At 42.8% G+C, this 24236-nt stretch overlaps 1 protein-coding gene across 1 annotated transcript in view; it reads right to left on the bottom strand.

Annotated features, from left to right (window-relative positions):
* BAIAP2 (BAR/IMD domain containing adaptor protein 2) overlaps positions 1-24236 on the bottom strand; it is a 183144-nt gene that overhangs the window by 113150 nt on the left and 45758 nt on the right. The window contains 2 exon segments of the mRNA XM_032208986.1: positions 9866-9952; positions 16564-16639. Of these exon segments, the coding sequence (XP_032064877.1) occupies positions 9866-9952; positions 16564-16639 (163 nt within the window).

Raw genomic sequence — 24236 nt, forward strand, 5'->3', positions numbered from 1 at the left:
ATTCACAATAGGATGCTCCAGTTCTCTGAGGATTAACTGAAGCTAATGGAGAGCCCTACATTCTCTCTCTGACTTCTTCAAGGCAGAAAAAGCAGTACATTTAAATGCTTTACCCACTGAAGAAAGGAAAGTACAAAAAGACACAGAACTGGCATTTTTCTCCACAGGGTGTTTTTAAAACAGATAAAAGGCTCCTCAGAGGCCAGTTGGCAAAAAAATAATAATAAAAACCCTACTTCACTCTGCTGCTCTTCAGGAAATGTCATGTATCTGCATACGGCTGCAATTGAACCCAAATGAGTTGTTGACTTGGGACAAAAGGGAACACTACTGTGTGTATATCAGATTAGCAAAGCGTCTGGAAAGACTTTTTGGAGTTCTAACAGCTTGAAGTTCGAGATGATTCCCTAAATACTCCTGAAACTGGAGAGTTTATTGGAGCCAGAAGGCTGCATTATGACTTTTACTGTACCAATCATGCAGTCTAGCACATTTATTTGGAACAATGAAGGGGGATGGGATTTAGAAATTGAGCAGCAAGGAAAGATTAAATGTGGGTGATTGCTTGATGGGAATTAAAAAAAAACTGCAAAGAGATTTTGGGGAAGCCCAAGCGAACTCTCCATATATTGGCAAGAATTTTTTGAAACACTGACATTAATTATAAATGTCTGGCTTTTCAGAACATGTACAAAGTCTTGTATGACATTACCATTTTTTCATATACAGTAGAGCAGTGGTTCTTAACTCAATTTAAATATTGAGTTAAATCTTGGTGGTCTGTGGTCATGGTCCATGGCTACAAAAAGATATTTAAAGGGGTTCTGTGGTGAAGAAAAAGTTGAGACAAAAGGGAACCCCTGAACCACTGCAGTGGGGTTTTCAGGAGAAGATTTGTAGGGACATAACAAAGTTCTGTGTTCCTAAGTCTTTTTCCTGAATTGGTTTCCTGCTCATGGTTCAAAATCTATAATGTGTTATTGATGTCATAGTTATATAAAGATGCTGTCACATCTACAACAGAAAGAATCTTATGCCAATGTTTGGGCACCATGGAGGCTGTTCCAGTTATTTCCTAAAATACTGCTCTTGTTGGAGTATGACCAACCTCTTTACTATCATAAGTTGTATTCCCACTTGAAGAGGGGGAAATATCTTTAATGGATGGGGCTGAAGCAATGGAGGAATAGACCCAAAACCAAAAGAGGAAAGAAAAAAAATGTAACATGGATATCCATATCTATGTTGGTAGTTCCTCTTTCTTTCCTTTTCTTTCCTGATACCATCTCCCTTTTTGCCAAACAGCAGGTATCAAAGAAAGGCAGTACACAGTATCTCTTATCTGAAACAATTTTCTAAACAATTGAGTGAAGCCAAGAAGTGTAAACTGTTAGAATATTCATGACTGGGGGAGACATGGTAACAAGGTCAGCCAATGAATAGGCATAACAACTGTCAGCCAATGGGAGCTTAAACAGATCTGAGTGTGTTGAGAATCAAAACTGAAACTAGACATGTCTGCTCTGAACTCTGAGAACTAACTGTTTTTTCCTGCATGTAACTTCTACCAGGTTGAAAGAATCTACTATTGGTATTGTACATTTATTCATCTTTTATTAGTATATAAAGAAGTTAATGAATCCAGCTGAATCAGTTATCTGTGTGTGCTTTCTGGATTTGATTTTTCTGCAATAAACTCTGATACAAACAATTAGGTTAAGCTGCCCACCCTGTTTTTAGGAATTAAAGGATGATGTATGAGTTTATAACACTGAAGGCTTTAATTCCAAATATTCCTAATTTGAATGAAGAATAGAGAATATATTTAAAATATCCACCATGGAACTCAGAAATAAAATGTGTTTTCTTTGATGGAACAATGCACTCAAGATTCACAGAAAATCCTGATTAATTTAATTTACATTCTGGTAAAATTAAAGTAAGTTGTTTAGGAAGTTAATGAAGAACTCAGGCTGTTTCTTCTAAACATCCAGAAAATGGAGTATTTACAAAGAATGATTAGATTATATATTTATACTGGCAGTCCTAGGGCAGAGCATTCATCTTACATCTGCTTTATGATTTGCCAGAGATTTTGCATTAAATTACATTACAATTCTGATTATGGTGTATTACTGGATTGTTGTTGTTTTGAATAGAGTTGGCATTTGTTTTGTTAACCATTCACTTCTATGAAACTAGTGAACTAAGGCTTAATTGAAGAAGCACCATCTGCTACTGTGAAGTTTCAAGCACAAAAAGATATTTATGAAATAATTGGAATGGAATACAGACACCATATCAATCCAGCAGGATGTTCCAACTGGCAAATCATAGTTTATGATCAGCTAGCAAATCAGAATCAAAATCATTTTGATAATTATCTCAAAATATAGTTAATGCTGTATGTGGCTTGGCATAGTAGTTGAACTAAATTATTTACTGTGCCTTGGAAAAAAATCATCTTGAAGTAATTCAAAATGATTTTGGATTTTGGGGAGTCTGAGTTGGGGAGGATGTGTATACACAGCTCCTGTTGAATTCTAAAGTTTAACTTGAAGGCCTCAATTAGTGTCCCTAAAAAACTGTTATCAATAATAGTAGCATCACCTTTATTCATTAATACAATAGCCCCATGATGGCACGCATGCCAGAAGTGGCACACAGAGCCATCTATCCAGGCATGCAAGCCATCTTCTGGGCTCTGGCTCACCGGCCAGCTAGTCTTCACATGTGTGGGAGAACCAGAACCCAGAAGAGCAGCCGCCCGGTGCACATGCATGTGCCAGGAAGATGATCTTCTGCTTTTCCAGTGCATACAATCGTGCTTGAAGACCAGGTGGCCAGTGCACATGTGCACACCTGAAACCAGAAGATGATCATCCCACTGCACCCATGAGCACCTGACGGCTGCTCTTCCAGTTTCTGGCACACACACAAACACACACACACAAACACACACACGTTTCGGCACTTGGTGCCGAAAAGATTCGCCAACACTGCAATAGACTGTGGTCTTGAGCTGGACCTTTAGATTATCAACCATTTTACTGTACTTCTCCAGATAAATTATATTACATTTCCTGTTACTACACAAACCTATTTTGTAACAGCATACAATTTTGAAAGCAAAAATAATGTAGTTTTAATGTAAATACTACAAATGCAATTTTCTTCCTAGAGGCTAGTTTATCTGAAATATATTAAAGCTCTCAAAGATCTACACTGACTTCACAATCATTCACACAAGATGTGCCGACTCTTCTTGACAACATCATAGAAGCAAGGACCATGCACAGAGATGACTCACGTCTAGAATATATGGAAGGAGCTTATTAATCTCTTCTCTAGCCTTTGTCAAATGATCTACAGCTCTATATAAAGATGAGAAAGAAACATCATTCACTTGTGCAAAGTGGGAAATAAGTCCGTTTGTCTCTCAACCCTTTGCCCAAGGTAAATACATTTGTGGCAAATTATATAGCTGATTAAAGTTTTAAATGCCTCAAAATCTCATCCCTGGCCTTTTTCAAATGTTCTATGGCTATATATAAAAATCAGAAAAATCTATAACACACTCATTCAAAATGGGGAACTAGTCAGTTTTTCTCTTAACTCTTTGCCCAAGGTAATATTTTTAAATTTTAAGTTCAGCCAAATTCTTCTAAAGCAAGCTGCTCCCTTAAAAAATATTGCCTTCTTTGGCTCTTAAACCAATATTGTTTTCGGCAGGTCACAAATTGAAGCAGCACTCTTGTATCAACTGCTCTTTAGTGCTTTGTTTACCATCTACTGGAACAATTACTAACATCACGCTGGGCTAGTGAAAACTGCAAATAGATGCACTAAAAGGCTGGGACACCGGCAGCATAATGATTTACCCCAATTTGAAATACACCCACATTATATGCAGCTGCTATTAAGATCACTTACACTGCTGAGTTCAATAGAGTTACACAGCCTTAGACCGGCTTTTTACTTCCCAAAGTGTAATTCAAGTTTATGTTATGATTTAGCGGATAAAACCACTCAGATCCAAACAGAGCTGGACTCTAACTGGACAGTTCCAATGGAAAGGACTGGGTTTTGTGAAGTAATCTGTGATCAATGTGAGATTGTGAGTATCGTGGAAGTGGATAAAAGTCTCTATAGTGTCAGCTCTGCTACTTCTCAGCTATATTCCTATTTCTGATAGTTAGTCAAGGGCTCTCACAGATGGTAAGAAGTTAGGATTGAACAGCAATTTACACCTCTCTAAGTACCTCTAAAAGGGATGCAATGGCTCAGTGGCTTGTCGATCAGAAAGGCCAGCAGTTTGGCGGTTCGAATCCCTAGTGCCGGGTAATGGCGTGAGCTCCCGTTACTTGTCCCAGCTTCTGCCAACATAGCAGTTTGAAAAATGCAAGTAGAAAAATAGGGACCAATGCCTTCACCATTTAGTCATGCTGGCCACATGACCACAGAGACATCTTCGGACAGTGCCGGCTCTTCGGCTTTTAAACGGAGATGAGCACAGACCTTTAGAGTCGGGAACAACTAGCACATATGTGCGAGGGGAACCTTTACCTTTAAGTACCTCTAAAAGAAGCTGTTCACAAAGCCTTCCCTCAATCTGGCTACTCTTGATAATTTTGGACAGCTCCCCAATTTCCCCTTTCTAGAAAAGGCTGTAGAGGAAGTGATGGCGCTGCAACTTCAGAAGGCTCCAGAAGAACAGGATCAACTGGATTTTGGCAGAGAGGTTTTGGCTACCGTATACCATAGAAACTGCGTTGATCACATGTGGATGAGCTTTAGAGAGACTGGGATTAGGAGAGTGCAACCCTTTTGATCCTCCTTCATTAGTCAGTGGACCCATGATATCTTGATGGATCAACTTTATGGGACTGGAATTGTGGGCTATTCTTCAGTGATTTTTCTCCTGCCCAAGGAGTTAGTTCTGGTTGGTATTTGGGGAGGGGAGATGAGAGATCAGCTCACAGGTCTCTACTTCATGGAATGTCTTAAGGCTGTCTACTCTCTCCATTCCTCTTTAACATCTACCTGAAACAGTTGAGGGAGGGTATCTATCAGCAGAGAATGATTGATATACTGATGGTATTTAGTCACATCTGTTGGCAAACATAATTTCTGGTACCTACTTACACAGCAATAACTAGAAAATATTTGTTTGTTTGTTTGTTTGTTTGTTTATAAATTTTATTTGCCATTCATCTTGTATCCAACAATATTATGAATCTCTTGCAAAGTACAAGTCATTAACCATCTTTTCTTCTCCTGATAATAGCTATAGGGTTGTGTTAAAGTAAAAGTAAAGGTTTCTCTGTCCAATCATGTCCAACTCTAGAGTGTGGTACTCATCTCCATTTCTTGGCCGAGAGACCAGCATTGTCCAACGATGCTTCTGTGATCAGGTAGCCTGCACAGGTATACGCCAAAGGTGCATAGAATGCTGTTACCTTTCTACCAAAGTGGCACCTATTAATCTACTCACATTTGCATCCTTTCAAACTGCTAGGTGGGTAGGAGCTGCAACAACTAACAGGAGCTCATCCTGTTGTGCAGTACTTGAGTGTAAAACCTGGGCTGTCAGCTTTCCAACTATCAGGTTCAGTGTGTTTAAATACTGAGCCATTGTACCACCCACTGCACCACCTGCTCCAGAGACAGTCGGGTGTGAGTCCCTCCTTGTGAAGTTGGACCTAGGGGGGGTCAAGTGGGCTTGTTTTTGACGTACCAACAGCCCTGCCTGCGTTCCTAGAGTCAGTAGCCGGACTGGCGGTTGAGTTCCCCAGACTTATAGTACTGGGGGACTTCAACCTGCCATCCCTCGGCAAACGCTCAGATGTGGCCCAGGAGTTCATGGCTTCCATGACAACCATGGACCTGACCCAGGTAATTCAGGGTCCGACTCATACAGCGGGACACATGGTCGACCTTGTGTTCCTCTCGGAGCAGTGGAGACGTGATCTGGAGCTAAAGGGTATAGAGATCTCGTCCTTGTCATGGTCAGATCACTTCCTGCTGAGGCTTGATTTTCGGAAGCTACTCCCCCACTGCAGGGAGGTGGAGCCGATTAAATGGTTCGGCCCCAGGCGCCTGATGGACCCAATGGGATTTCAGACGGAGCTTGGAGAGATACCTGACTCCCTTGCCCACAATCCGACAGAGTCCTTGGTTGCTGCTTGGAATACAGCAGCGGCTGAGGCACTTGATCGGATTGCGCCTTTGCGGCCTCTCCGCGGCAGTGGATCCAGGAGGGCACCTTGGGAGATGAAGCACCAAAAGAGACGCCTAGAGCGACGCTGGAGGGCTAGTAACTCCGAATCTGACCGAACACAACTAAGAGCCTTTATTAGGACTTATTTAGTGCGAAACGGGCAGCAAAATGTGCTCATTTTTCCGTTCTTATTGCATCCGCAGAATCCCGCCCGTCCGCCCTGTTTAGGATAACCCGCTCCCTCCTGAAAGGGAAGGATGCGGGGGAACCCTTGCAGGGAAGGGCTGAGGAAATTGCTCAGTTTCTGTCAGACAAAGTTACTCAGATTCGGATGGACCTTGACTCCACTTGGACAGTACCAGTGGAGATGCCGAGGGAGGGCCTTGATCAGATTTCTTGGAGCGAGTTCCAGCTTGTCACTCCTGAGGAAGTGGACAAGGCCATGGGAGCGATGAGTGTCTCCACCTGTTTGCTGGACCCGTGCCCCTCCTGGTTGGTCTCGACCAGCAGGGAGGTAACACGAGGCTGGCTCCAGAGGATCGCAAACACCTCTCTGTAGGAGGGATCTTTCCCGCAACCTTTGAAAGAAGCAGTGGTGAGACCCCTCCTTAAGAAGCCTTCTCTGAACCCAGTTATTCTCAAAAACTATCGTCCAATCTCCAACCTCCCTTTTTTAGGGAAGGTTATTGAGAAGATGGTTGCCTTCCAACTCCGACGGACCTTGGATGAAGCAGATTATATAGATCCCTTTCAGTCTGGTTTCAGGCCTGGTTATTGCACCGAAACCGCTTTGGTCGCACTGACCAATGATCTCTGGCGGGCCCGGGATAGAGGACATTCCTCTATCCTGGTGCTCCTTGACCTCTCAGCGGCCTTCGATATCATCGACCATGGTATCCTTCTGCGACGGCTGGAAGAGGTGGGAGTGGGAGGCACCATTTTACGGTGGTTCTCCTCTTAGCTCTCGGGCAGGTCGCAATTGGTGTTGGTTGGAGGACAGAGGTCGACCCCTAGGCCCCTTAAATATGGGGTGCCGCAGGGCTCGGTCTTGTCCCCCCTCCTATTTAATATCTACATGAAGCCGCTGGGTGAGATCATTCGCCGGCACAGGATTAAATACCATCAATATGCGGATGATATCCAGCTGTATCTTTCCGCCCCGTACCAACTCAGCATAGCGGTGGAAGTGATGTGCCAGTGCCTGGAAGCTGTCAGGGCCTGGATGGGAGTGAACAAGCTTGCACTCAATCCTGACAAGACCGAGTGGCTATGGATGTTGCCCCCCAAGGACAGTCCAGATACTCCATCTTTAAGCCTGGGGTGTGAAACTTTACACCCCTCAGAGAGGGTCCGCAACTTGGGTGTCCTCCTGGATCCGCAGCTGACACTAGAACATTTGTCAGTTTTGACCGGGGGGGGGTTGCCCAGGTTTGCCTGGTGCACCAGTTGCGGCCCTACCTGGACCGGGAGGCACTTCAAATGGTCACCCACGCCCTCGTCACCTCAAGACTTGACTACTGTAACGCGCTCTACATGGGGCTGCCCCTGAAAAGTGTTCAGAGACTACAACTGGTCCAGAATGCAGCCGCACGAGTGATATTGGGTGTACCAAGATACACCCATGTTACACCTATCCTCCGCGAGCTGCACTGGCTCCCTATTGGTCTCCGAACCCGCTTCAAGGTGCTGGTTATCACCTTTAAAGCCCTACATGGCCTAGGACCCGGATATCTACGAGACCGTCTTCTGCCACATACCTCCCAGTGGCCGATTAGATCACACAGGATGGGCCTCCTCCAGGTGCTGTCGACCAGACAATGTCGTCTGGCGGCTCCTCGGGGGAGGGCCTTCTCTGTAGCTGCCCCGGGCCTATGGAACGATCTACCCCCAGAGATCTGGACCCTTCCCACTCTCTCGGCCTTCCGAAAGGCCATTAAAACCTGGCTATTCCGGCAGGCCTGGGGCTGTTGACCTCATGAGGTCCAGCCCCGCCTAGATTGAGTGCATGATGTGTCTTTTTTAACCTGCTTTTCTTTTTTGTTTTTAATTTTTTATTCTTTTAGAGATATATTTCTGTAAGCCGCCCGGAGTCCTTCGGGATTGGGCAACATATAAATTCATTGAATTTGAATTTGAATTTATTTAAACTGTATTATTTACTGTATTTTTAAAGCATTAAGGTAAAAATGGCTTGCCTTGTATTTAGCACAATGTAAGAGCATACAACAACCCGGGAGAAGATACCACTGGCTACAGTCACTGCATTCTCATCACTTAGATGATCCAGAAATTGCAACTATGGTATGCAAAATAGGGAATAATCCAGTGGTGGGTTCCGGATCCCGTTGCAACCGGTACAATGCAACAGGGCCCGGTGTCTACCACATGAACGCGCGCTACATGCACAGACATGCATGCAGTGCACACATACGTACTTTCCGTCTGAGACACTTTTGTGACGCTCCAGCTGCTCGGCGGAGCATTGTGCAGGTGCTGTACGCTCCGTGCATGGAAGCGCCGAAGAGCTCAAATACAGGAAAGGAAGGCGGGTGGGCCCTCCGGAGCACCGTACTGAAACAGTACCCGGTGCTCCCGGCAGGCACCAGTATGCCCGTACTGGGGTGTACAGTCGTAACCCACCACAGGAATAGTCCCTATATTGATTGGAACACCTGATAGTGTCATGAAAACACCAATAGTAAAGGGTCTGCATTGATTGCCAGTTTGTTTCCAAGTGCATTTCTCAATGCTGGTAATCACCTTGAAAGTTCTATAGGAGTTGAAGTCTGGCTCCTTATGACACAGTTAGACAAAGTAAAATCTTTCTTCCTGCTCCCAATTTTAATGTTCAGGAAGTTTAAAAAATCATGGCTTTTTCAAATATGCAATTTGAAGCAGTTGTATGCTTCACTATACTTACTGAAACAGTAGTGGGTGGAAGTAATTGCATGTAATGAATATTTTGTAGTTCAGGGATATTTGACACTATGGTTTTATATTTGTTTTCTAAAATTTATTGAATATTTTGATACATTTTAATCACTATGTTGATATATATTTGTACATTGCCAAAATAAAGCAAACTCCTCACATCATTAAAGGTATATGCTGAGAGCCTCTAGTGAGGAGCTAAATTGACCTTCTTCTTCCCAATCAAACTATCTAAAATTTTGCTGTCTCTCATTCCTCTGAAATGCATTTTCTCCCTCCTGGGAGCTGACTACATTCCACCACACCATGAAACAATTGGATTTTGGGCAGTTGGTGGTACCACAACCACAATAAAGTACTTTTGGGTTATTTTTTACTCCTAGTGACTCCTAGTGACTTTCTGAATAAGGCATGCATTGTGATTTAAATGAACTTTAAATTTCAAGAGCCAGTTTGGTCTAGTATTTAAGGCACCAGGCCAGAAAGCAGGAGACAGTGAGTTCGAATCCCTCCTTAGTCTTGAAAGTCAGCTGGATGGTTTTAGGACAGTCAGTCCCTCAGCCCAACCCACTGCACAGAGTAATTGTTATTGTTGAGAAAATAGGAGGAAGGAGTATTAAATATGCTTGCCACCTTGAGTTGTTTATAAAAATAATACATAAATAAATTTCATGCCCGTAATTTACACTAACATCATTCATATACTTGACTTACCTAATTCTTTTGATCCTTGACTTTCACTGGCCAATTCTCCCATTTTAACCAGGGCATCAAAATATCCTTTTGCAGCATATGTCACACCTAGATAATAAAAAGTATAAAATTAAAACATTACACCATATTTATTTTAACTTAAATTCTCAAAATATCACACAAACGAGTTTTTATATTTCAATTATTTTCATTAATAATAGTAATCCTACTGTATAACCATTTATAATTATAACATTAATCAAAGTAACTATTATTAAAACTATTACTATTAATACTATTTTATTTTGCAGAATATTGGCCATTATCACTATTTGATTGCAGCAAATTGAAAGACTGCCATTTATTATTATAGATTTATGATGGAAATCTTTAAATCAAAGCTGGAATCAGATGAAACTAGAGTGGAAGCATCAATTCTCATTCAGATATCTTAATGTATTTCTCCTACAACTAGATCTAGAATAAAGACAGACCAAGCATGAAAGAAGTTATGCAGTATTTTTGAAATACTTTTGTTTTGTTAAATGAGTTTAATATAGTAACATCCCTCTTCCATAATACAGGATGTTAATTGATTCCTCTTTTATTTTCAAAGCATAATTACTGGTTCCTTAAAAAAAAAAAAACCCTCCAAAAGCCCACTGATCCTCCAATAAGTGTTTAGGGCTTTGCAGTTGTGATACAAATACATATTGGCATGTAACTATTCCAGTTACCATTTGCTTCGAAACTACCTGAAATTAAAGCCAAAGTTCAATAGTTCTCTAAACGTTTGTACTTAGTCCTTAATAAAAGTAAACCCCTTAAATTGTACTTTTCCACATTTCACAGACAAACCAGGAGAAGAGTTTTTCTTGTAATTCCTCCGTGCCTAGTTCTTCTACTACCACTTAGTCTCCAGAATTCTGAATTCCCAGACATTATAGTTCATTGTCTGCCCTATATTTAATTTATACCTCCTGCCTATTCCATAATAGTTACCATAACTAAATTGCCCATAACCATTTCAGCCTTTTATTATATAGCATCTTAAAATTCAAAGCGTAATTTGACCTCATAATAAATCTTCTTGAATTTGTTAGAAGGGTAACAACTCTCAAAATTCAGCAATAATTACATTAACCAATATCTGGATGTGCACTTAATTGTGGGAAGGATAATGGTGTAGATTACTTCTTGGCCTTTTGCCTAAAAGCAAATATGTATGGGATAAATGTACATAATGCAATTTTTTAAAATTGTTCTGAAAAATCTGAATTGCAAAGTAACTGATTTATCATGAATAAAAACACAGAACAGTCATAAATATTAATTTTAACCTCGATTAATAAATGTTTTCTGTGCAAGAATACAAAGGAATTATATTGAAATGCTGGATTTTAAATTAGTTGCATTGTCATAAATCATGCTATGTTTTTTACTTCTGCTGATTTTGGTGACAGACATCTTGCATATATACACTATATTGCCAAAAGTATTCACTCATCCATCCAAATAATCAGAAGCAGTTGTGAGCGAATACTTTTGGCAATATAGTGTAAGTACACAATTTTCCTCTCATAGCATAGGCTACTCAACTGTAAAGCATTCTCAAATATCCATATTTTATACATACATTCCTCATGTGAATGAATTATTTTTATTACTATTTTTACAGCAGTTATTAAAACAAATCACAAAGCCGTAAGTCGAACTAATGCAATCATTAAGCAAATCCATTCTCCTCAATGGACATGTTTTTTTTAACCAGAAATTTCCCCACCCCACCCCAAAAAAACCCTCACAAATTGTGGTCATGTGACCACAGAACACTGCAACTGGTAGTAAATGCAAACCGGTTGCCAAGATGTTTTATGATGGCCAGAAGTGTTTTACGGGCCATGGAGCCCCCTTTCTGGGGCTGTTGTAACTTCAAATAGTCATTAAACAACTGGTTGTAAGTCAAGGATTATTTATACTGATCCAAAGCAATGTGGAAAACGTATATTATTCTTGCAAATTTGTCTATTAGATATCCTTGGGTATATGAATCAATTCCTTGGTGCTCTCTGAGCTTGGTTCCTTTCTTGCAGATGCTTCATTAATCAAATTAGGTAACATCATAATAATGATGTTATCTAGTTCAAGTAATGAAATATTTGTAAGAAAGCAACTAAGCTCAGACCATAGCAAGGACCCCTTTACAAATATTCCCTGTTATTTTGATGAGCTAGAAAAGCATTGTATGTCAAAATGTCATCAAAAGAGGGCTGCATAATTTCATGCATTTTTATGATAGAAAAATATCTTCTTATGTAAATTTTCTTTTTGGCAAAAGATCACCAAAACATAATTTAAATCAAAGCTTCAATATTTCAGCTTCTTCTGAAGACTGCAGTTCAGTCTCTGAATACATGGAATGGAAAAGTGCAACTCTTGAATGTGTATCAAGTTATCGTGCTATGAGAAAGTCCAGTTCTGTTTGCACCAGTGGTGAAATTCAATTTTTTTTACTACCGGTTCTGTGGCATGGCTTGGTGGTGGGGTCCTGTGAGTGAGTGGGCATGACCAACTCGATGACACTCATGACCACCCCCACTCAGTCACATGCCACCACCGCCATCAAGCCACGGCCACAGAACCTGGTAGGGAAAAAAATGTGTATGAGTCCATTCACAGATGCTCCCTTTATGGTCCCCCCCTGGCTCCCTCCCTCTCGGGGGTTGAAGTACCTTAAAGGGACAGGCTGCAGCAGCTCTGCTGTGAATGAAGGGAGAAATGTTTGGATTGTCTCTGCTGCATTTAACGTTGAATTCTGTGGCAGAGACAATCTGAACATTTTTCCTTCCATTCACAGCGCAGTTATTGCTACCATTATGGTCCCCCCCGGCCCTCTCCCTCCCTGGGTCTACCTTAAAGAGACAGGCTGCAGCAGCTCTACTGTGAACGGAGGGAGAAACATTCAGATTGGGTGGGTGGGTCGAGTTGTTGGAAGAGGTGAGTAGCAGCAGGGCAACCAAGCGGACGTGGGTAGTGCCACAAGGGATTTTTGCCACCGGTTCAGAGAACCAATGCCACTCGTCCCTGTTGGTTTTGCCGAATCGGGAGGATTTCAACCCTGGTCTGCATCTTAGAAAACGCAGGCTTTTAGCAGGTATCAGCACCTCAAGTAACCACTGAAAAAGCAGTTCAAAGATATGCTAAGTAGTTGGCTCACAAAGGTAAGAAGCAGCTGGTTTTTAACAGATTTCTCTAAATCAGAAGATCCAATATTCACACTGGTCTGATTCTGCTGGCTCCAGATTAGCAAAGCAGTGGGACAAAGCTATATAGTATCCTTTCATTTATTCAACCTCTATGCTGCAGGGAAGCTGGATTAGAAGAAGAGGAAAGTGGTTTTAAAACTGGTGAAAGAAACATCAATAATCTATAATGTTATGCTGAAGACATTAATATGATAGCTGAAAATGCAAATAATCTGCAAGCCCTCGTAATGAAAGCTAAAGATCACAATGAAAAATGGCATATTAAACGTACAGAAGCCCAAACTAACAATATCAGATACTGCGACCAACCATAGAACTGACACTGAAATGGTAGATAATTTCTGCTTTTTAGCCTCTTGATAGATAGTTTTATCAACAATAAAGGAACCAGCAGTCAAGAAAAGAGCCACAGAATAGCACCTGGTAGGGTAGTAATTAATGATTTAGAAAAAATATAGTGATACTGTGATGTGCACAGAGATCAGAGTTGTGCAGACAATTATTTTCTTTGTGGCACTATGGAAGCTAAAACGTGGACTCAAAAGAAGAAGAGTAGAAAGAGTATTGACCCTTTTGAACTTTGTGTGTTGAGGAAGAATCTTGAGAATACCATGGACAGCAAGAAAACAAACACATTAATCATAGAACAAAGGACTAAGCTCAGATTCTGAGCATATTATGAAGAGACTCTACTCCTTTGCGGGGGGGAAACCCTGTAACTCTGGGAAAGGTGGAAGGAAAAAGAAGATAACCAATCACAAGGTAGCTGGATGCCAGATATGATTACAGTAGTGATCAGGGCATTTTTGAGAGACCTGAATGGCCAAATCAGGGATACATAATCCTAGAAGAGATCTACAGGTTCACTAAGAGTCAACATTGACTTCATGGCACAAATTATATTTAAATATAAACCAGCAAGCAAAAATCCCAAGGATGCTAGCCAATGCTGTATTTCAACCAAGCGGGCAAAGTCATTGAACAACTAAGGCAGTGATGGCGAACCTTTTTCGCTTCAGTGTCAAAACCACACATGCACTCGCATGCCCACCCCTGTAATTTAATGCCCCCGTGCTGTGCGCATGCAACCCTCCCCTTGCTGCCCCTCGCATAGCTTTCTTGGAGCCTGGGGAGGGCAAAAAACGGCCCAACACGCAAACCGGAGGTTCAGGAACGGACTTCCAGGTTGCCCGTTGGGCCGTTTTTCTCTCTCTGGAGGCTTCAGGAGGCTTCCCTGAAGTCTCCGGAGGGCCAAAAACAGCCGAATGAGCAAACCATACATCCGTTCCGGAGATTACGGTTTGTGTGTTGGGTGGTTTTTTGCCCTCTGGAGGCTTCAGGGAAGTCTCCGTAGGGAGAAAAACGGCCAAAAATCAAGGCTGAAAACCAGCTGGCCAGTGCACACATGCAAGCTGAAGCTGACAGGGTAACATCTCGCGTGCCCTCAGAAATGGCTCCGCATGCCACAGGTGGCACACATGCCATAGGTTTGGCATCACGGAACAAAGAATTGTGAAATCATTTAAGGAATTTTTCAGGAAACACACTCTGATTAGTAATTAAATACTATTTTGTATTTAATACTGTCTTGTACAATATAAAATATGTGGTTACTGCATCTACATTATACAGTGGTTATTTTGAATATTTTGATCTCTTTTTCATGTCTCCACCTGTCCTAGGGTTGGAACACTTGCCTCCCACAGCCCTTTACTGTCTCTTTTGTTTGTTAACAGTTCCTGCATTCCTTCACCAGCTTGACCCCTGTTTTCCTCTACAACATTGGATACAAGTGATCTTGCCTAAGAAGCTTATCATGATTGCATGTGTAATAAAGGCAGATGTGAAATACACATAGTCCTCGATTTATGACCATAGATGTGTCTGGAATTTTGGCCATAAATCAGGGTGGTCATGTCACCTGATCTGATTATACAACTGCTTTTGCGATGTTCATAAAATGAATCACCACAATCATTAAGCAAACCATTTAATTGTTAAGTGACTCCGGCATATCCAATTGGTGCTTTTTGCTGAAAACTGGCAAAAAAACATCAAAAATTGCAATAACATGACCACAGAAAACTGCAACCAGTCATAAATGTGAGACAGCTGCAACCAGTCATGTGACCGTGGGAGACCAGGGTGACCTTTTACAATGGTCAGGAGAATTTTACAAAGCATAAAACACCCTTTCCAAAGTAACTCCAAACAGTCATTAAGCAACTTGTCATTAAGCAAGGACTACCTGTGCCATGAAGCCATAAGATTTAAGTAAATTAATTCATTAATCCCACTACATCTAATGTGGATAAAGTTGCAATAGACACACTGGCTAAAGTTGACAACATGAAACCAGTTTTATCTAATTTTAACTCCAAGCTTTCATCTTATGTGACACTGAACTTTAAACATTTTAAAAATGATTGAAATGCTCATTTTGAACTTGAAAGGGGGCATCTTGCACTCAAAACAATTCTTCTAAACTTGATGTAGGGCATTTCAATTTCAAAAACATTTACATTCAAAACTTTTGCATATCTCTACCACTTCAGCTTAAAAATAAGACTGTATACTGGCAAATACAACACTACAGTCTGCAATTGTTATTTTTTAAAAGGTACAATATGTTAAGAAAGTATAGAAAGAGAAAATGACATAGAGCAGGGGTGTCAAACTCAAGGCCCACGGACCAGAAACGGCCCACGATGTGGCCAGATCCAGCCTGCAGGGCCATCACGGAAAATATAAGGGGCCGGCCCATGTCACTTCGGTCCCGTCTACCTGCGTTGCCTCAGCCCAGGCTACTCGCATTGCTTCGACCCGATCTACCCAATGCGAAGAGGAAACATCAGGTCAGCATGGCTTCGGCCCAATCTACCCAATGCAAAGAGGAAACATGCCAGAGTTTGAGGAGTGGCATCAAGCTGGCCACACCTACCCAGACAGCCACGCCCACTGAGTGGCCTCAAGCTCCGGAACTCAAACGCCCACCCAGTCAGCCACACCCACCCATCCCCCAAGGTCAACCACAGTCCTAATGTGGCTCTCAATGAGTTTGACACCCCTGACATAGAGAGACTAAGAAAACGGAAGTCCTAAGAATACAGAATGGATTATCATGTTGGTAAACCAGCAGCCTGTTACCGGCTCATAATTGTAAAGAATATGTTGTGTATTATAGCACTCTAAGAAATCTTCCTTAAGAGAGCTTTCATGTCTCATATGTCATAAAGAATACTATCCTTGTAACTTAATTCAAAGAACTGCTTTGCAGCTTGTCTGGGATAACTGAAAGCCTCTTTAGCACTAAGAATGATGCTGACAACACTTTCCACAGATACTACTAGTTTTACCCACCTTTGCCATCACCAAAGGTAAAAAAAAGAGGTGCCATTTTTACAGTTGTCATGTTACAGCCATGACAAAGTAATACAGTGTTATTTCACTTACCTGCCAAGGCCTTTTCGTAGTTCTTTCCCATGGATATGAAGTTCCGGAGGCTAGGATTAAATTGTTCCATGATTGTCTATAAGAAAACAAAAAACATTAGCAATCTTAATGTGAAAGCCATTTGTGTTTTTCTACTCCTTCTACAACATGTATAAATACCCAAGAGTTTAACCCACTATTCCATGAATTCTTAGAAAAAGAATCCTCCCATGTGCACATACACAGGCAATACAAACTTAAGTCACTGATGAGAAGGGGGCTGAGCTAGAAGACCTCCAAGGTCCCTTCCAGCGCTATTCTGATTGATATTTTTTAAGATAATAATGTATTCTAACAACTTATTCTATGATTTAACTATATAGCTACATGCAATATGAATCCCAGCCCCTACAACTTTCTTGCCTGACTATTCATTTTGCCAGGAATGAAAAATATGAAACCGAAACAAGTTTGAAGAACAATTACCTATGAGATATATAAGATGAAATATGTAAATACAACAGGGCTAAATAAGTTAATTGATTTGGTCAGATGCCATCTTACATATATTTTTAGAAAGATATTTTTCTCAGCTGTTACAACACTAATATAAATGTTATACTTCAACCAATACAAAGTTAAACATAGGCGCTTGATAGGCTATTTATTTATTTGTCTTATATTGCCACCAATTTGGACATAGGCAGTTTATATTCGAAAACCAATAAAAACAACACTCAGAGTGTGAAAAGTGTAAACATTAAATGGGAAAGTACATAAATACTGTTTCAACCATCTCTCATCTTTCATCATTTTATAGGATCACAAAACACCTTGGTCCCTGGCTCCTTGAAAAACCAAGCTTTTGATATCTTTCTAAAGCAGTGTTCTTAGAAAATGAAGCAACAACAGAGAAGCTCTCACTGCATAATCTTTCAAAAATGCATTGTTCGGTTGAAGGGAGCTGGAACATGCCCACCAAGGCATGCTAGTCCTCATAGGACTAGCAATTCCACAAATGAGCCCCACTCTGATGTCCTTCTGGAAAACTGTAAAGACCTGGCTTTTCCATAGGGTCTTTTCAGAACTGAGACCTGTATCAACCACTAACCAAGTGCTCCATTACCAAAGTAACAACCCAACCTTCCACCAGAGGAACTGTGTAAGAACATTATTCACACAATGACAAGCAAAATGAAGCAACCCAGAGCAGCGGGAAAAAGGAAACAGATTCTCTATCCAACATCTTCCAACAAAATGGACGGATACCCACGTGGTTTTATCAAAAAGCATCTGTCCACTCGATTCACCACAGCATGATCAACTTAAGTTATGAAAAGGGCAATACTGTCATACATTATAAACATATCACAAACAACCAACAGATCAGTGATGGGTTCCTACTGGTTCGGACTGGTTCGGATGAACCAGTAGTGGCTTGGCAGCCTGGGTCGCTGGAACTGGCAGCGAACCAGGCCTGCCATGCCCCCGAGCCAGTTTTCAGGGTGCCACCATAGGCATCGCCATCTTGCTTTTTGCTTCTGTGCATGTGCAGAATTATTTTTATTGCACTGCGCATGTCCTAGATGAAGCTAAATGCCAAAAAATGCTAGGGAATTTCTGGTTGCTTGGCATTCAGACAAATTAGCCATCAACAGAGCCATAGAGATAAACCACATTTATATACCATTCCAGAAACACAATAAAAAAGCTAAAAAGGAAACAACAATGAACTATTTAATTCCTCCGGTTGCTATAAAATAATCGTTAGCGAGTTTACAAGAATTAAAGATCTTTTTAAAGAAGGTTATTTTACTGAGAAGTAACCTCTAGTTTATCGCAGCCATAAACAATCTGAATGAAGGCTATTGGCTCAAATAGATAGGTTCTAACAAATGTTTGCAAGGCAAATCAGAAATACTTCAGATAATAAAAAATGAACTCCTCGTTTGTTTGAAAGCTTTCCCAATTGGTTCCCCAGATTTTTGTATTCTCCTAAAAAAATTAACTACCAAAGCAGACATTTTAAAATATAAAACTTTTGTTACGTCAAAATTAAAGTGGAAGGGGAAAAAATGGCATAGATACATAGAAAGAATACTGTAGCATATTGAAACTAGTAAAAAATATAAATTATAAATTATCAGCATGAATAGTTTCATATCATCACAGTAAATATATAAATTTTATTTTAAGCTAAGAAAAGGCCAGCATGCCATCAAAGTAAAGTAAAATAAAATAAATAAATGAATGAATGAAAGCAAGGAATCTTCTCGGCTCCTTCCAATCAGGACTTATGCCTCGTTATGGGACAGAAACAGCATTGGCTGCTCTTGTCAATGATCTCTGACAAGTACAGAATGGTGCGTCTATGCTTGCTTTCCTTGACCTCTCAGCAGACTTCAATAGCATTTTTTTGTCTTTCAAATAGTGGTTTATCTACAAGGAATATACACATACATGGCAAAGTCAGGCAATCAATCAACTACAGCACGGAAACACACATGGAGAGAGAGACACCATCACAGAGATGGAGCCAAGAGTTGGGAAAAAAAGAGTTGCAATCTATTCACACGCCCTGTCCACGTCACTGAAACCTCAAAGAATCCAGAATAACCAGACAAGTATTACTAAAATTAAACATCTGCTGACAGGAGAATAACCAACTGCCATAAGGATGGATTCCTGTTGGTGTCATCTACTACCTGAGCCATACCTTCATTTCAGCTTTTCTCATTTGAGTCATCTGATAGGAAGTTCCAAATGAAGAATCACTGGGTGTCAGCAAACTGGATATTAAAGGTCCAATTTCCTATGGCCCATTTTCTTGTCAGTGGGGCAATAGTGGCTGAGATACTTAGAAATTTTGCAACTTTTATCCCATCCAAAATCAGTACTTTGATTCTAATCCACCCTGGATAAATCTAGGCTCATCTTATTGTGGATCTCAATTTTGTAGTAGCCATGTACATCTATAACAAGGGTGTTAAACTCAATTTCATTAAGGGCTGCATTAGGGTTGTGTTTGATTTTGGGGGGCGGGTGAGCTTGGCCAGAGTGGGTGGGACCAGCTCGATGTCACTCATGTCAGGGGTGATATTTACATGAAGCCACTGGGTGAGATCATACGTCGGCACGGGATAAAATACCACCAATATGTGGACGATACACAGTTGTATCTGTCCGCCCCGTGCCAACTCAGTGAAGCGGTTGAAGTGATGTGTCAGTGCCTGAAGGCTGTCAGGGTCTGGATGGGAATGAACAAGCTTGCACTCAATCCCGACAAGACTGAGTGGCTATTGATGCTCCCTCCCAAAAAATGGCCATTTACTCCATCTCTCAGGCTGGGGGGTGAAATTATACGCCCCTCAGAAAGGGTTCGCAATTTGGGAGTCCTCCTAGACCCGCAGCTGACTTTAGAACATCACCTGTCGGCTGTGACCAGGGGGGCATTTGCCCAGGTTCGCCTGGTGCACCAATTGCAACCCTACCTGGATCGGGAGGCCCTCCGAATAGTCACTCACGCCCTTGTGACCTCAAGACTGTAGCATGCTTTACATGGGGCTGCTACTACTGTAGCATGCTTTACATGGGGCTGCCCTTGAAGAGTATTCGGAGACGTCAGCTTGTCGAGAATGCAGCCGCGCGATAGTGGGTGCACCTCGGTACACCCACGTTGCACCTATCCTCCACGAGCAGCACTGGCTGCCCATTGGGCTCCGGACTTGCTTCAAGGTGCTAGTCGTTACTTTTAAAGCCCTACATGGTATTGGGCCTGGGTACTTGAGAGACCGCCTCCTGCCAATTACCTCCCTACGACCTATCACATCCCACAGACTAGGCCTCCTCCGAATTCCATCTGCCAGCCAGTGTCGGCTGGCAACTCCCCGGGGGAGGGCCTTCTCTGTGGCTGCTCCAACCCTCTGGAACGATCTCCCCGTTGAGATCCGGACCCTCACCACCCTTTCAGCTTTCCGCAAAGCCACGAAGACCTGGTTGTTCCGGCAGGCCTGAGGCTGATGAAATTCATGGTATCCTTCTGCGGTGGTTGCGGGAGGTGGGGGTGGGAGGCACCGTTCTACGGTGGTTCCCCTCCTACCTCTCGGACAGGTCACAGTCGGTGTTGGTTGGAGGGCAGGGGTCGACCCCTAGGCCCCTTAATTATGGGGTGCTGCAGGGGTCAGTCCTGTCCCACCTCCTATTTAACATCTACATGAAGCCGCTGGGAGAGATCATCCGACGGCACAAGATAAAATACCACCAGTATGCGGACGATACTCAGTTGTATCTGTCCGCCCTGTGCCAGCTCAGTGAAGCGGTTGACGTGATGTGTCAGTGCCTGGAGGATGTTAGGGTCTGGATGGGGGTGAACAAGCTGGCTCTCAATCCTGACAAGACCGAGTGCCTTGTGTTTTTCCCTCCCAAAAATTGGCCATGTATTTCATCTCTCAGGCTGGGGGGTGAAATTATACGCCCCTCAGACAGGGTTCGCAATTTGGGAGTCCTCCTGGATCCACAGCTGACTTTAGATCATCATTTGGCGGCTGTGACCAGGGGGGGCATTTGCCCAGGTCCGCCTGGTGCACCAATTGCGTCCCTACCTGAACCGGGAGGCTCTCACAACAGTCACTCACACCCTTGTGACCTCAAGACTGGACTACTGCAATGCGCTCTACATGGGGCAGCCCTTGAAGAGTGTTTGGAGACTTCAGCTTGTCCAGAATGCAACTGCGCGAGCGATTGTGGGTGCGCCTCGGTACACCCACGTTACACCTATCCTCCACGAGCTGCGCTGGCTGCCTATTGGTCTCCGGATACGCTTCAAGGTGCTAGTCGTTACTTTTAAAGTCCTACATGGTATTGGACCTGGGTACTTGAGAGACCGCCTTCTGCCAATCACCTCCCATAGACCCATTAGATCCCACAGATTAGGCCTCCTCCAAATTCCATCTGCCGGCCAATGCCGGCTGTCGACCACCTGGAGGAGGGCCTTCTCTGTGGCTGCTCCGGCCCTCTGGAACGATCTCCCTTTGGAGATTCGGACTCTCGCCACCCTTCAGGCTTTCCGTAAAGCCGTTAAGAACTGGCTGTTCCAGCAGGCCTGGGGCTGTTGAGCTCCACCCCTACTCGAATTGGTTGTGCTTGTTGTGACTTTTTAAATTGTTTTGTATTGTTGTTTTGTTTCTGTTTTACTCTTTTGTATTTGTTCCCCTTCCCTCCTGGTTTGTCAGCCGCCCTGAGTCCCTTTGGGAATAGGGCGGCATACAAGTCAAATAAACCACTAAACCACTAAACCACCGCTCTGCCAGCAAAAAAGGGCTCCTGAGCCCCATTTTCGGTTGCAACCGCCTTCCACAACCCTCTGCCAGCGAAAACGGTGTTCGGGAGGAACACGCACGGTGCTCGGGAGGTCTGCACATGACCCTCCCAAGCTGCGTTTTCACACCGCGGGCCAGTCCTTCACTGTTTCCAGGACGGCCCCGTGGGCCAAATCTAAGTACCCCAAGGGGCAGATTTGGCCCATGGGCCTTAGGTTTGATGCCCCTGATCTATAATATTGCACCCCTACACACAGCCCCAGTATAGATTGTTAATTATCACTTTTATAGTCAAAAAATGGAAGACCAAAGCTTTTTATAGAAATACTGTGGCAGATGACAAAGAGTATATGATGGTGTGTGTAGACAGAGAGTGGCAGAGAATCAAGTCTAAACTTATCTGGGCTCTGCTGAGACCAAATTTGAAGTATTTTGAGTGATTAACAGGTTTTCTTGCTTGAAAAAGCCTCACGCGCATGGGAAAATGGGAGGAGGCAGGTTTGTTGAATATGTTCACTGCCTTGAGTTATTTGCAAAATTAATAAAAATGGGATACAAATAACTAACTAAATAAAATAATATGTGCCCACACATACAGGAAGAGGAGGATAGCCAGGCGCAGAATAAGGAAGGGCTCACTTACCTCCAGTTAGTGAACTATGTTCTTAAACCTTTTTTCTTCATAATCACTGAAAAGAAAGGCTCTTTGTTCACTGTGTGAAACAAGCTGTGAGCAAGTCCTCCTGCCTACTGTAGCTCCACAGTCCCCAAAGTCATTCAATCACTTTGTCATTATGGCACCTTACAAATGAGACAAGGAATTTGCTAACTGAGCTTGGTAGGAATCACAACTATTTCTGTTTCTTTCAGGCCCAGAAGCTAATCCCTGAATGTCACCAGGCAGTATGGCAAACCAGAGTCAGATAATAAGAGGGTTGAGGGAAAGAGGCTGGTAACAGAACAAGAACTTCAGCACAGAATCCATGGTTATTGTTTTTTAAATGATCATCATCATTAAAAGCCTGTCACCGCTCTAGTAGTGCGGTCTTTGACAGCAGCAGCAGTAGTGGCCAACTGAAGCGGAATCCCTTCAGACCTTCCAAGATGAATTTTAAAGGCCATTTGCGTTTGGCATAAGGCCCTCTTTCTCAATTATATGCAAACAAGCATCCATAGGAAAGAATGATTTCTTTTGTCTACCCAGATTCTTTCCTCTTCTCATATATCCCAGCCTGTTGTTGTAGTTTTTTGTCTCCTCACAGGTTTGGCCACGTTCCTTCACCTCACTCAGCTTCCTTGTTTGTTGCTTGTCCTTCCCACATTTAGATGGACATCAAACCAGGGGTGAGTTCTGGCAGGCACTACTGCGGGTTCGCTCATGGGCACGCTGCGCACGCGCATGCACAATGCAATAAAATTGGTCTGCGCATGCGCAGAAGCAAAAAACAAGATGGCACTGCCCAAAGAACCAGTTTGGGGGCATGGCAGGCCTGGGTCGCTGCCAGTTCCAATGACCCAGGCCACCAAACCACTAAAACTGGTAAGAACCCACCACTGCATCAAACCTTTCCTGGGTGAAAGCTCCAACCCTAAAGAAGAAAGCGTCATCTTAGGAAAATCTCAGAAAAAGAGGGAGGAGAACATTTCTTTCTGTGGGGATTAGAGACTTTTTCCTTTTCTTTTAGGGCGGACAGAGACTAGCAGAGACATTCAACATAGATATGTTTAGAATTAAATTTCCATTATTTTAATAGGCAGCGTCCTGCCTTAATTTCTGTATTGCATTTATATGGCCACCCATCTAAGTGACACAAGAGAACACAGCCCTAGGGCCTTTTCCCATGCGCCTCTAACCATGGCACAACATGTCCTGGCAACATCTTGATGAAATGTGTAGAGGAAAAGGGATTCAAAGCCATCTCTGGATCCAGCTGTTCTTAATAACTATCGCCCAGTCTCCAACCTTCCCTTCCTTGGGAAGGTTGTTGAGAAGGTGGTGGCCTTCCAGCTCCAGCGGTCCTTGGAGGAAGCAAGCTATCTCGACCCCTTCCAGTCAGGCTTCAGACCCGGTTACAGCACAGAAACCGCTTTGGTCGCATTGACCGATGATCTTTGGAGAGCCAGAGATGGAGGACATTCCTCCATCCTGGTTCTCCTTGACCTCTCAGCGGCTTTCGATACCATCGACCATGGTATCCTTCTGCGACGACTGCGGGAGGTGGGAGTGGGAGGCACTGTGTTACGGTGGTTCTCCTCCTACCTCTCGGACAGGTCGCAGTCGGTGTTAGTGGGGGGGCAGAGATCGTCCCCTAGGCCCCTAACATATGGGGTGCCTCAGGGCTCGGTCTTATCCCCCCTACTATTCAACATCTACAT

Source organism: Thamnophis elegans, chromosome 2, assembly GCF_009769535.1.
Source record: "Thamnophis elegans isolate rThaEle1 chromosome 2, rThaEle1.pri, whole genome shotgun sequence".
In the NCBI taxonomy this organism is placed as follows: domain Eukaryota; kingdom Metazoa; phylum Chordata; class Lepidosauria; order Squamata; family Colubridae; genus Thamnophis; species Thamnophis elegans.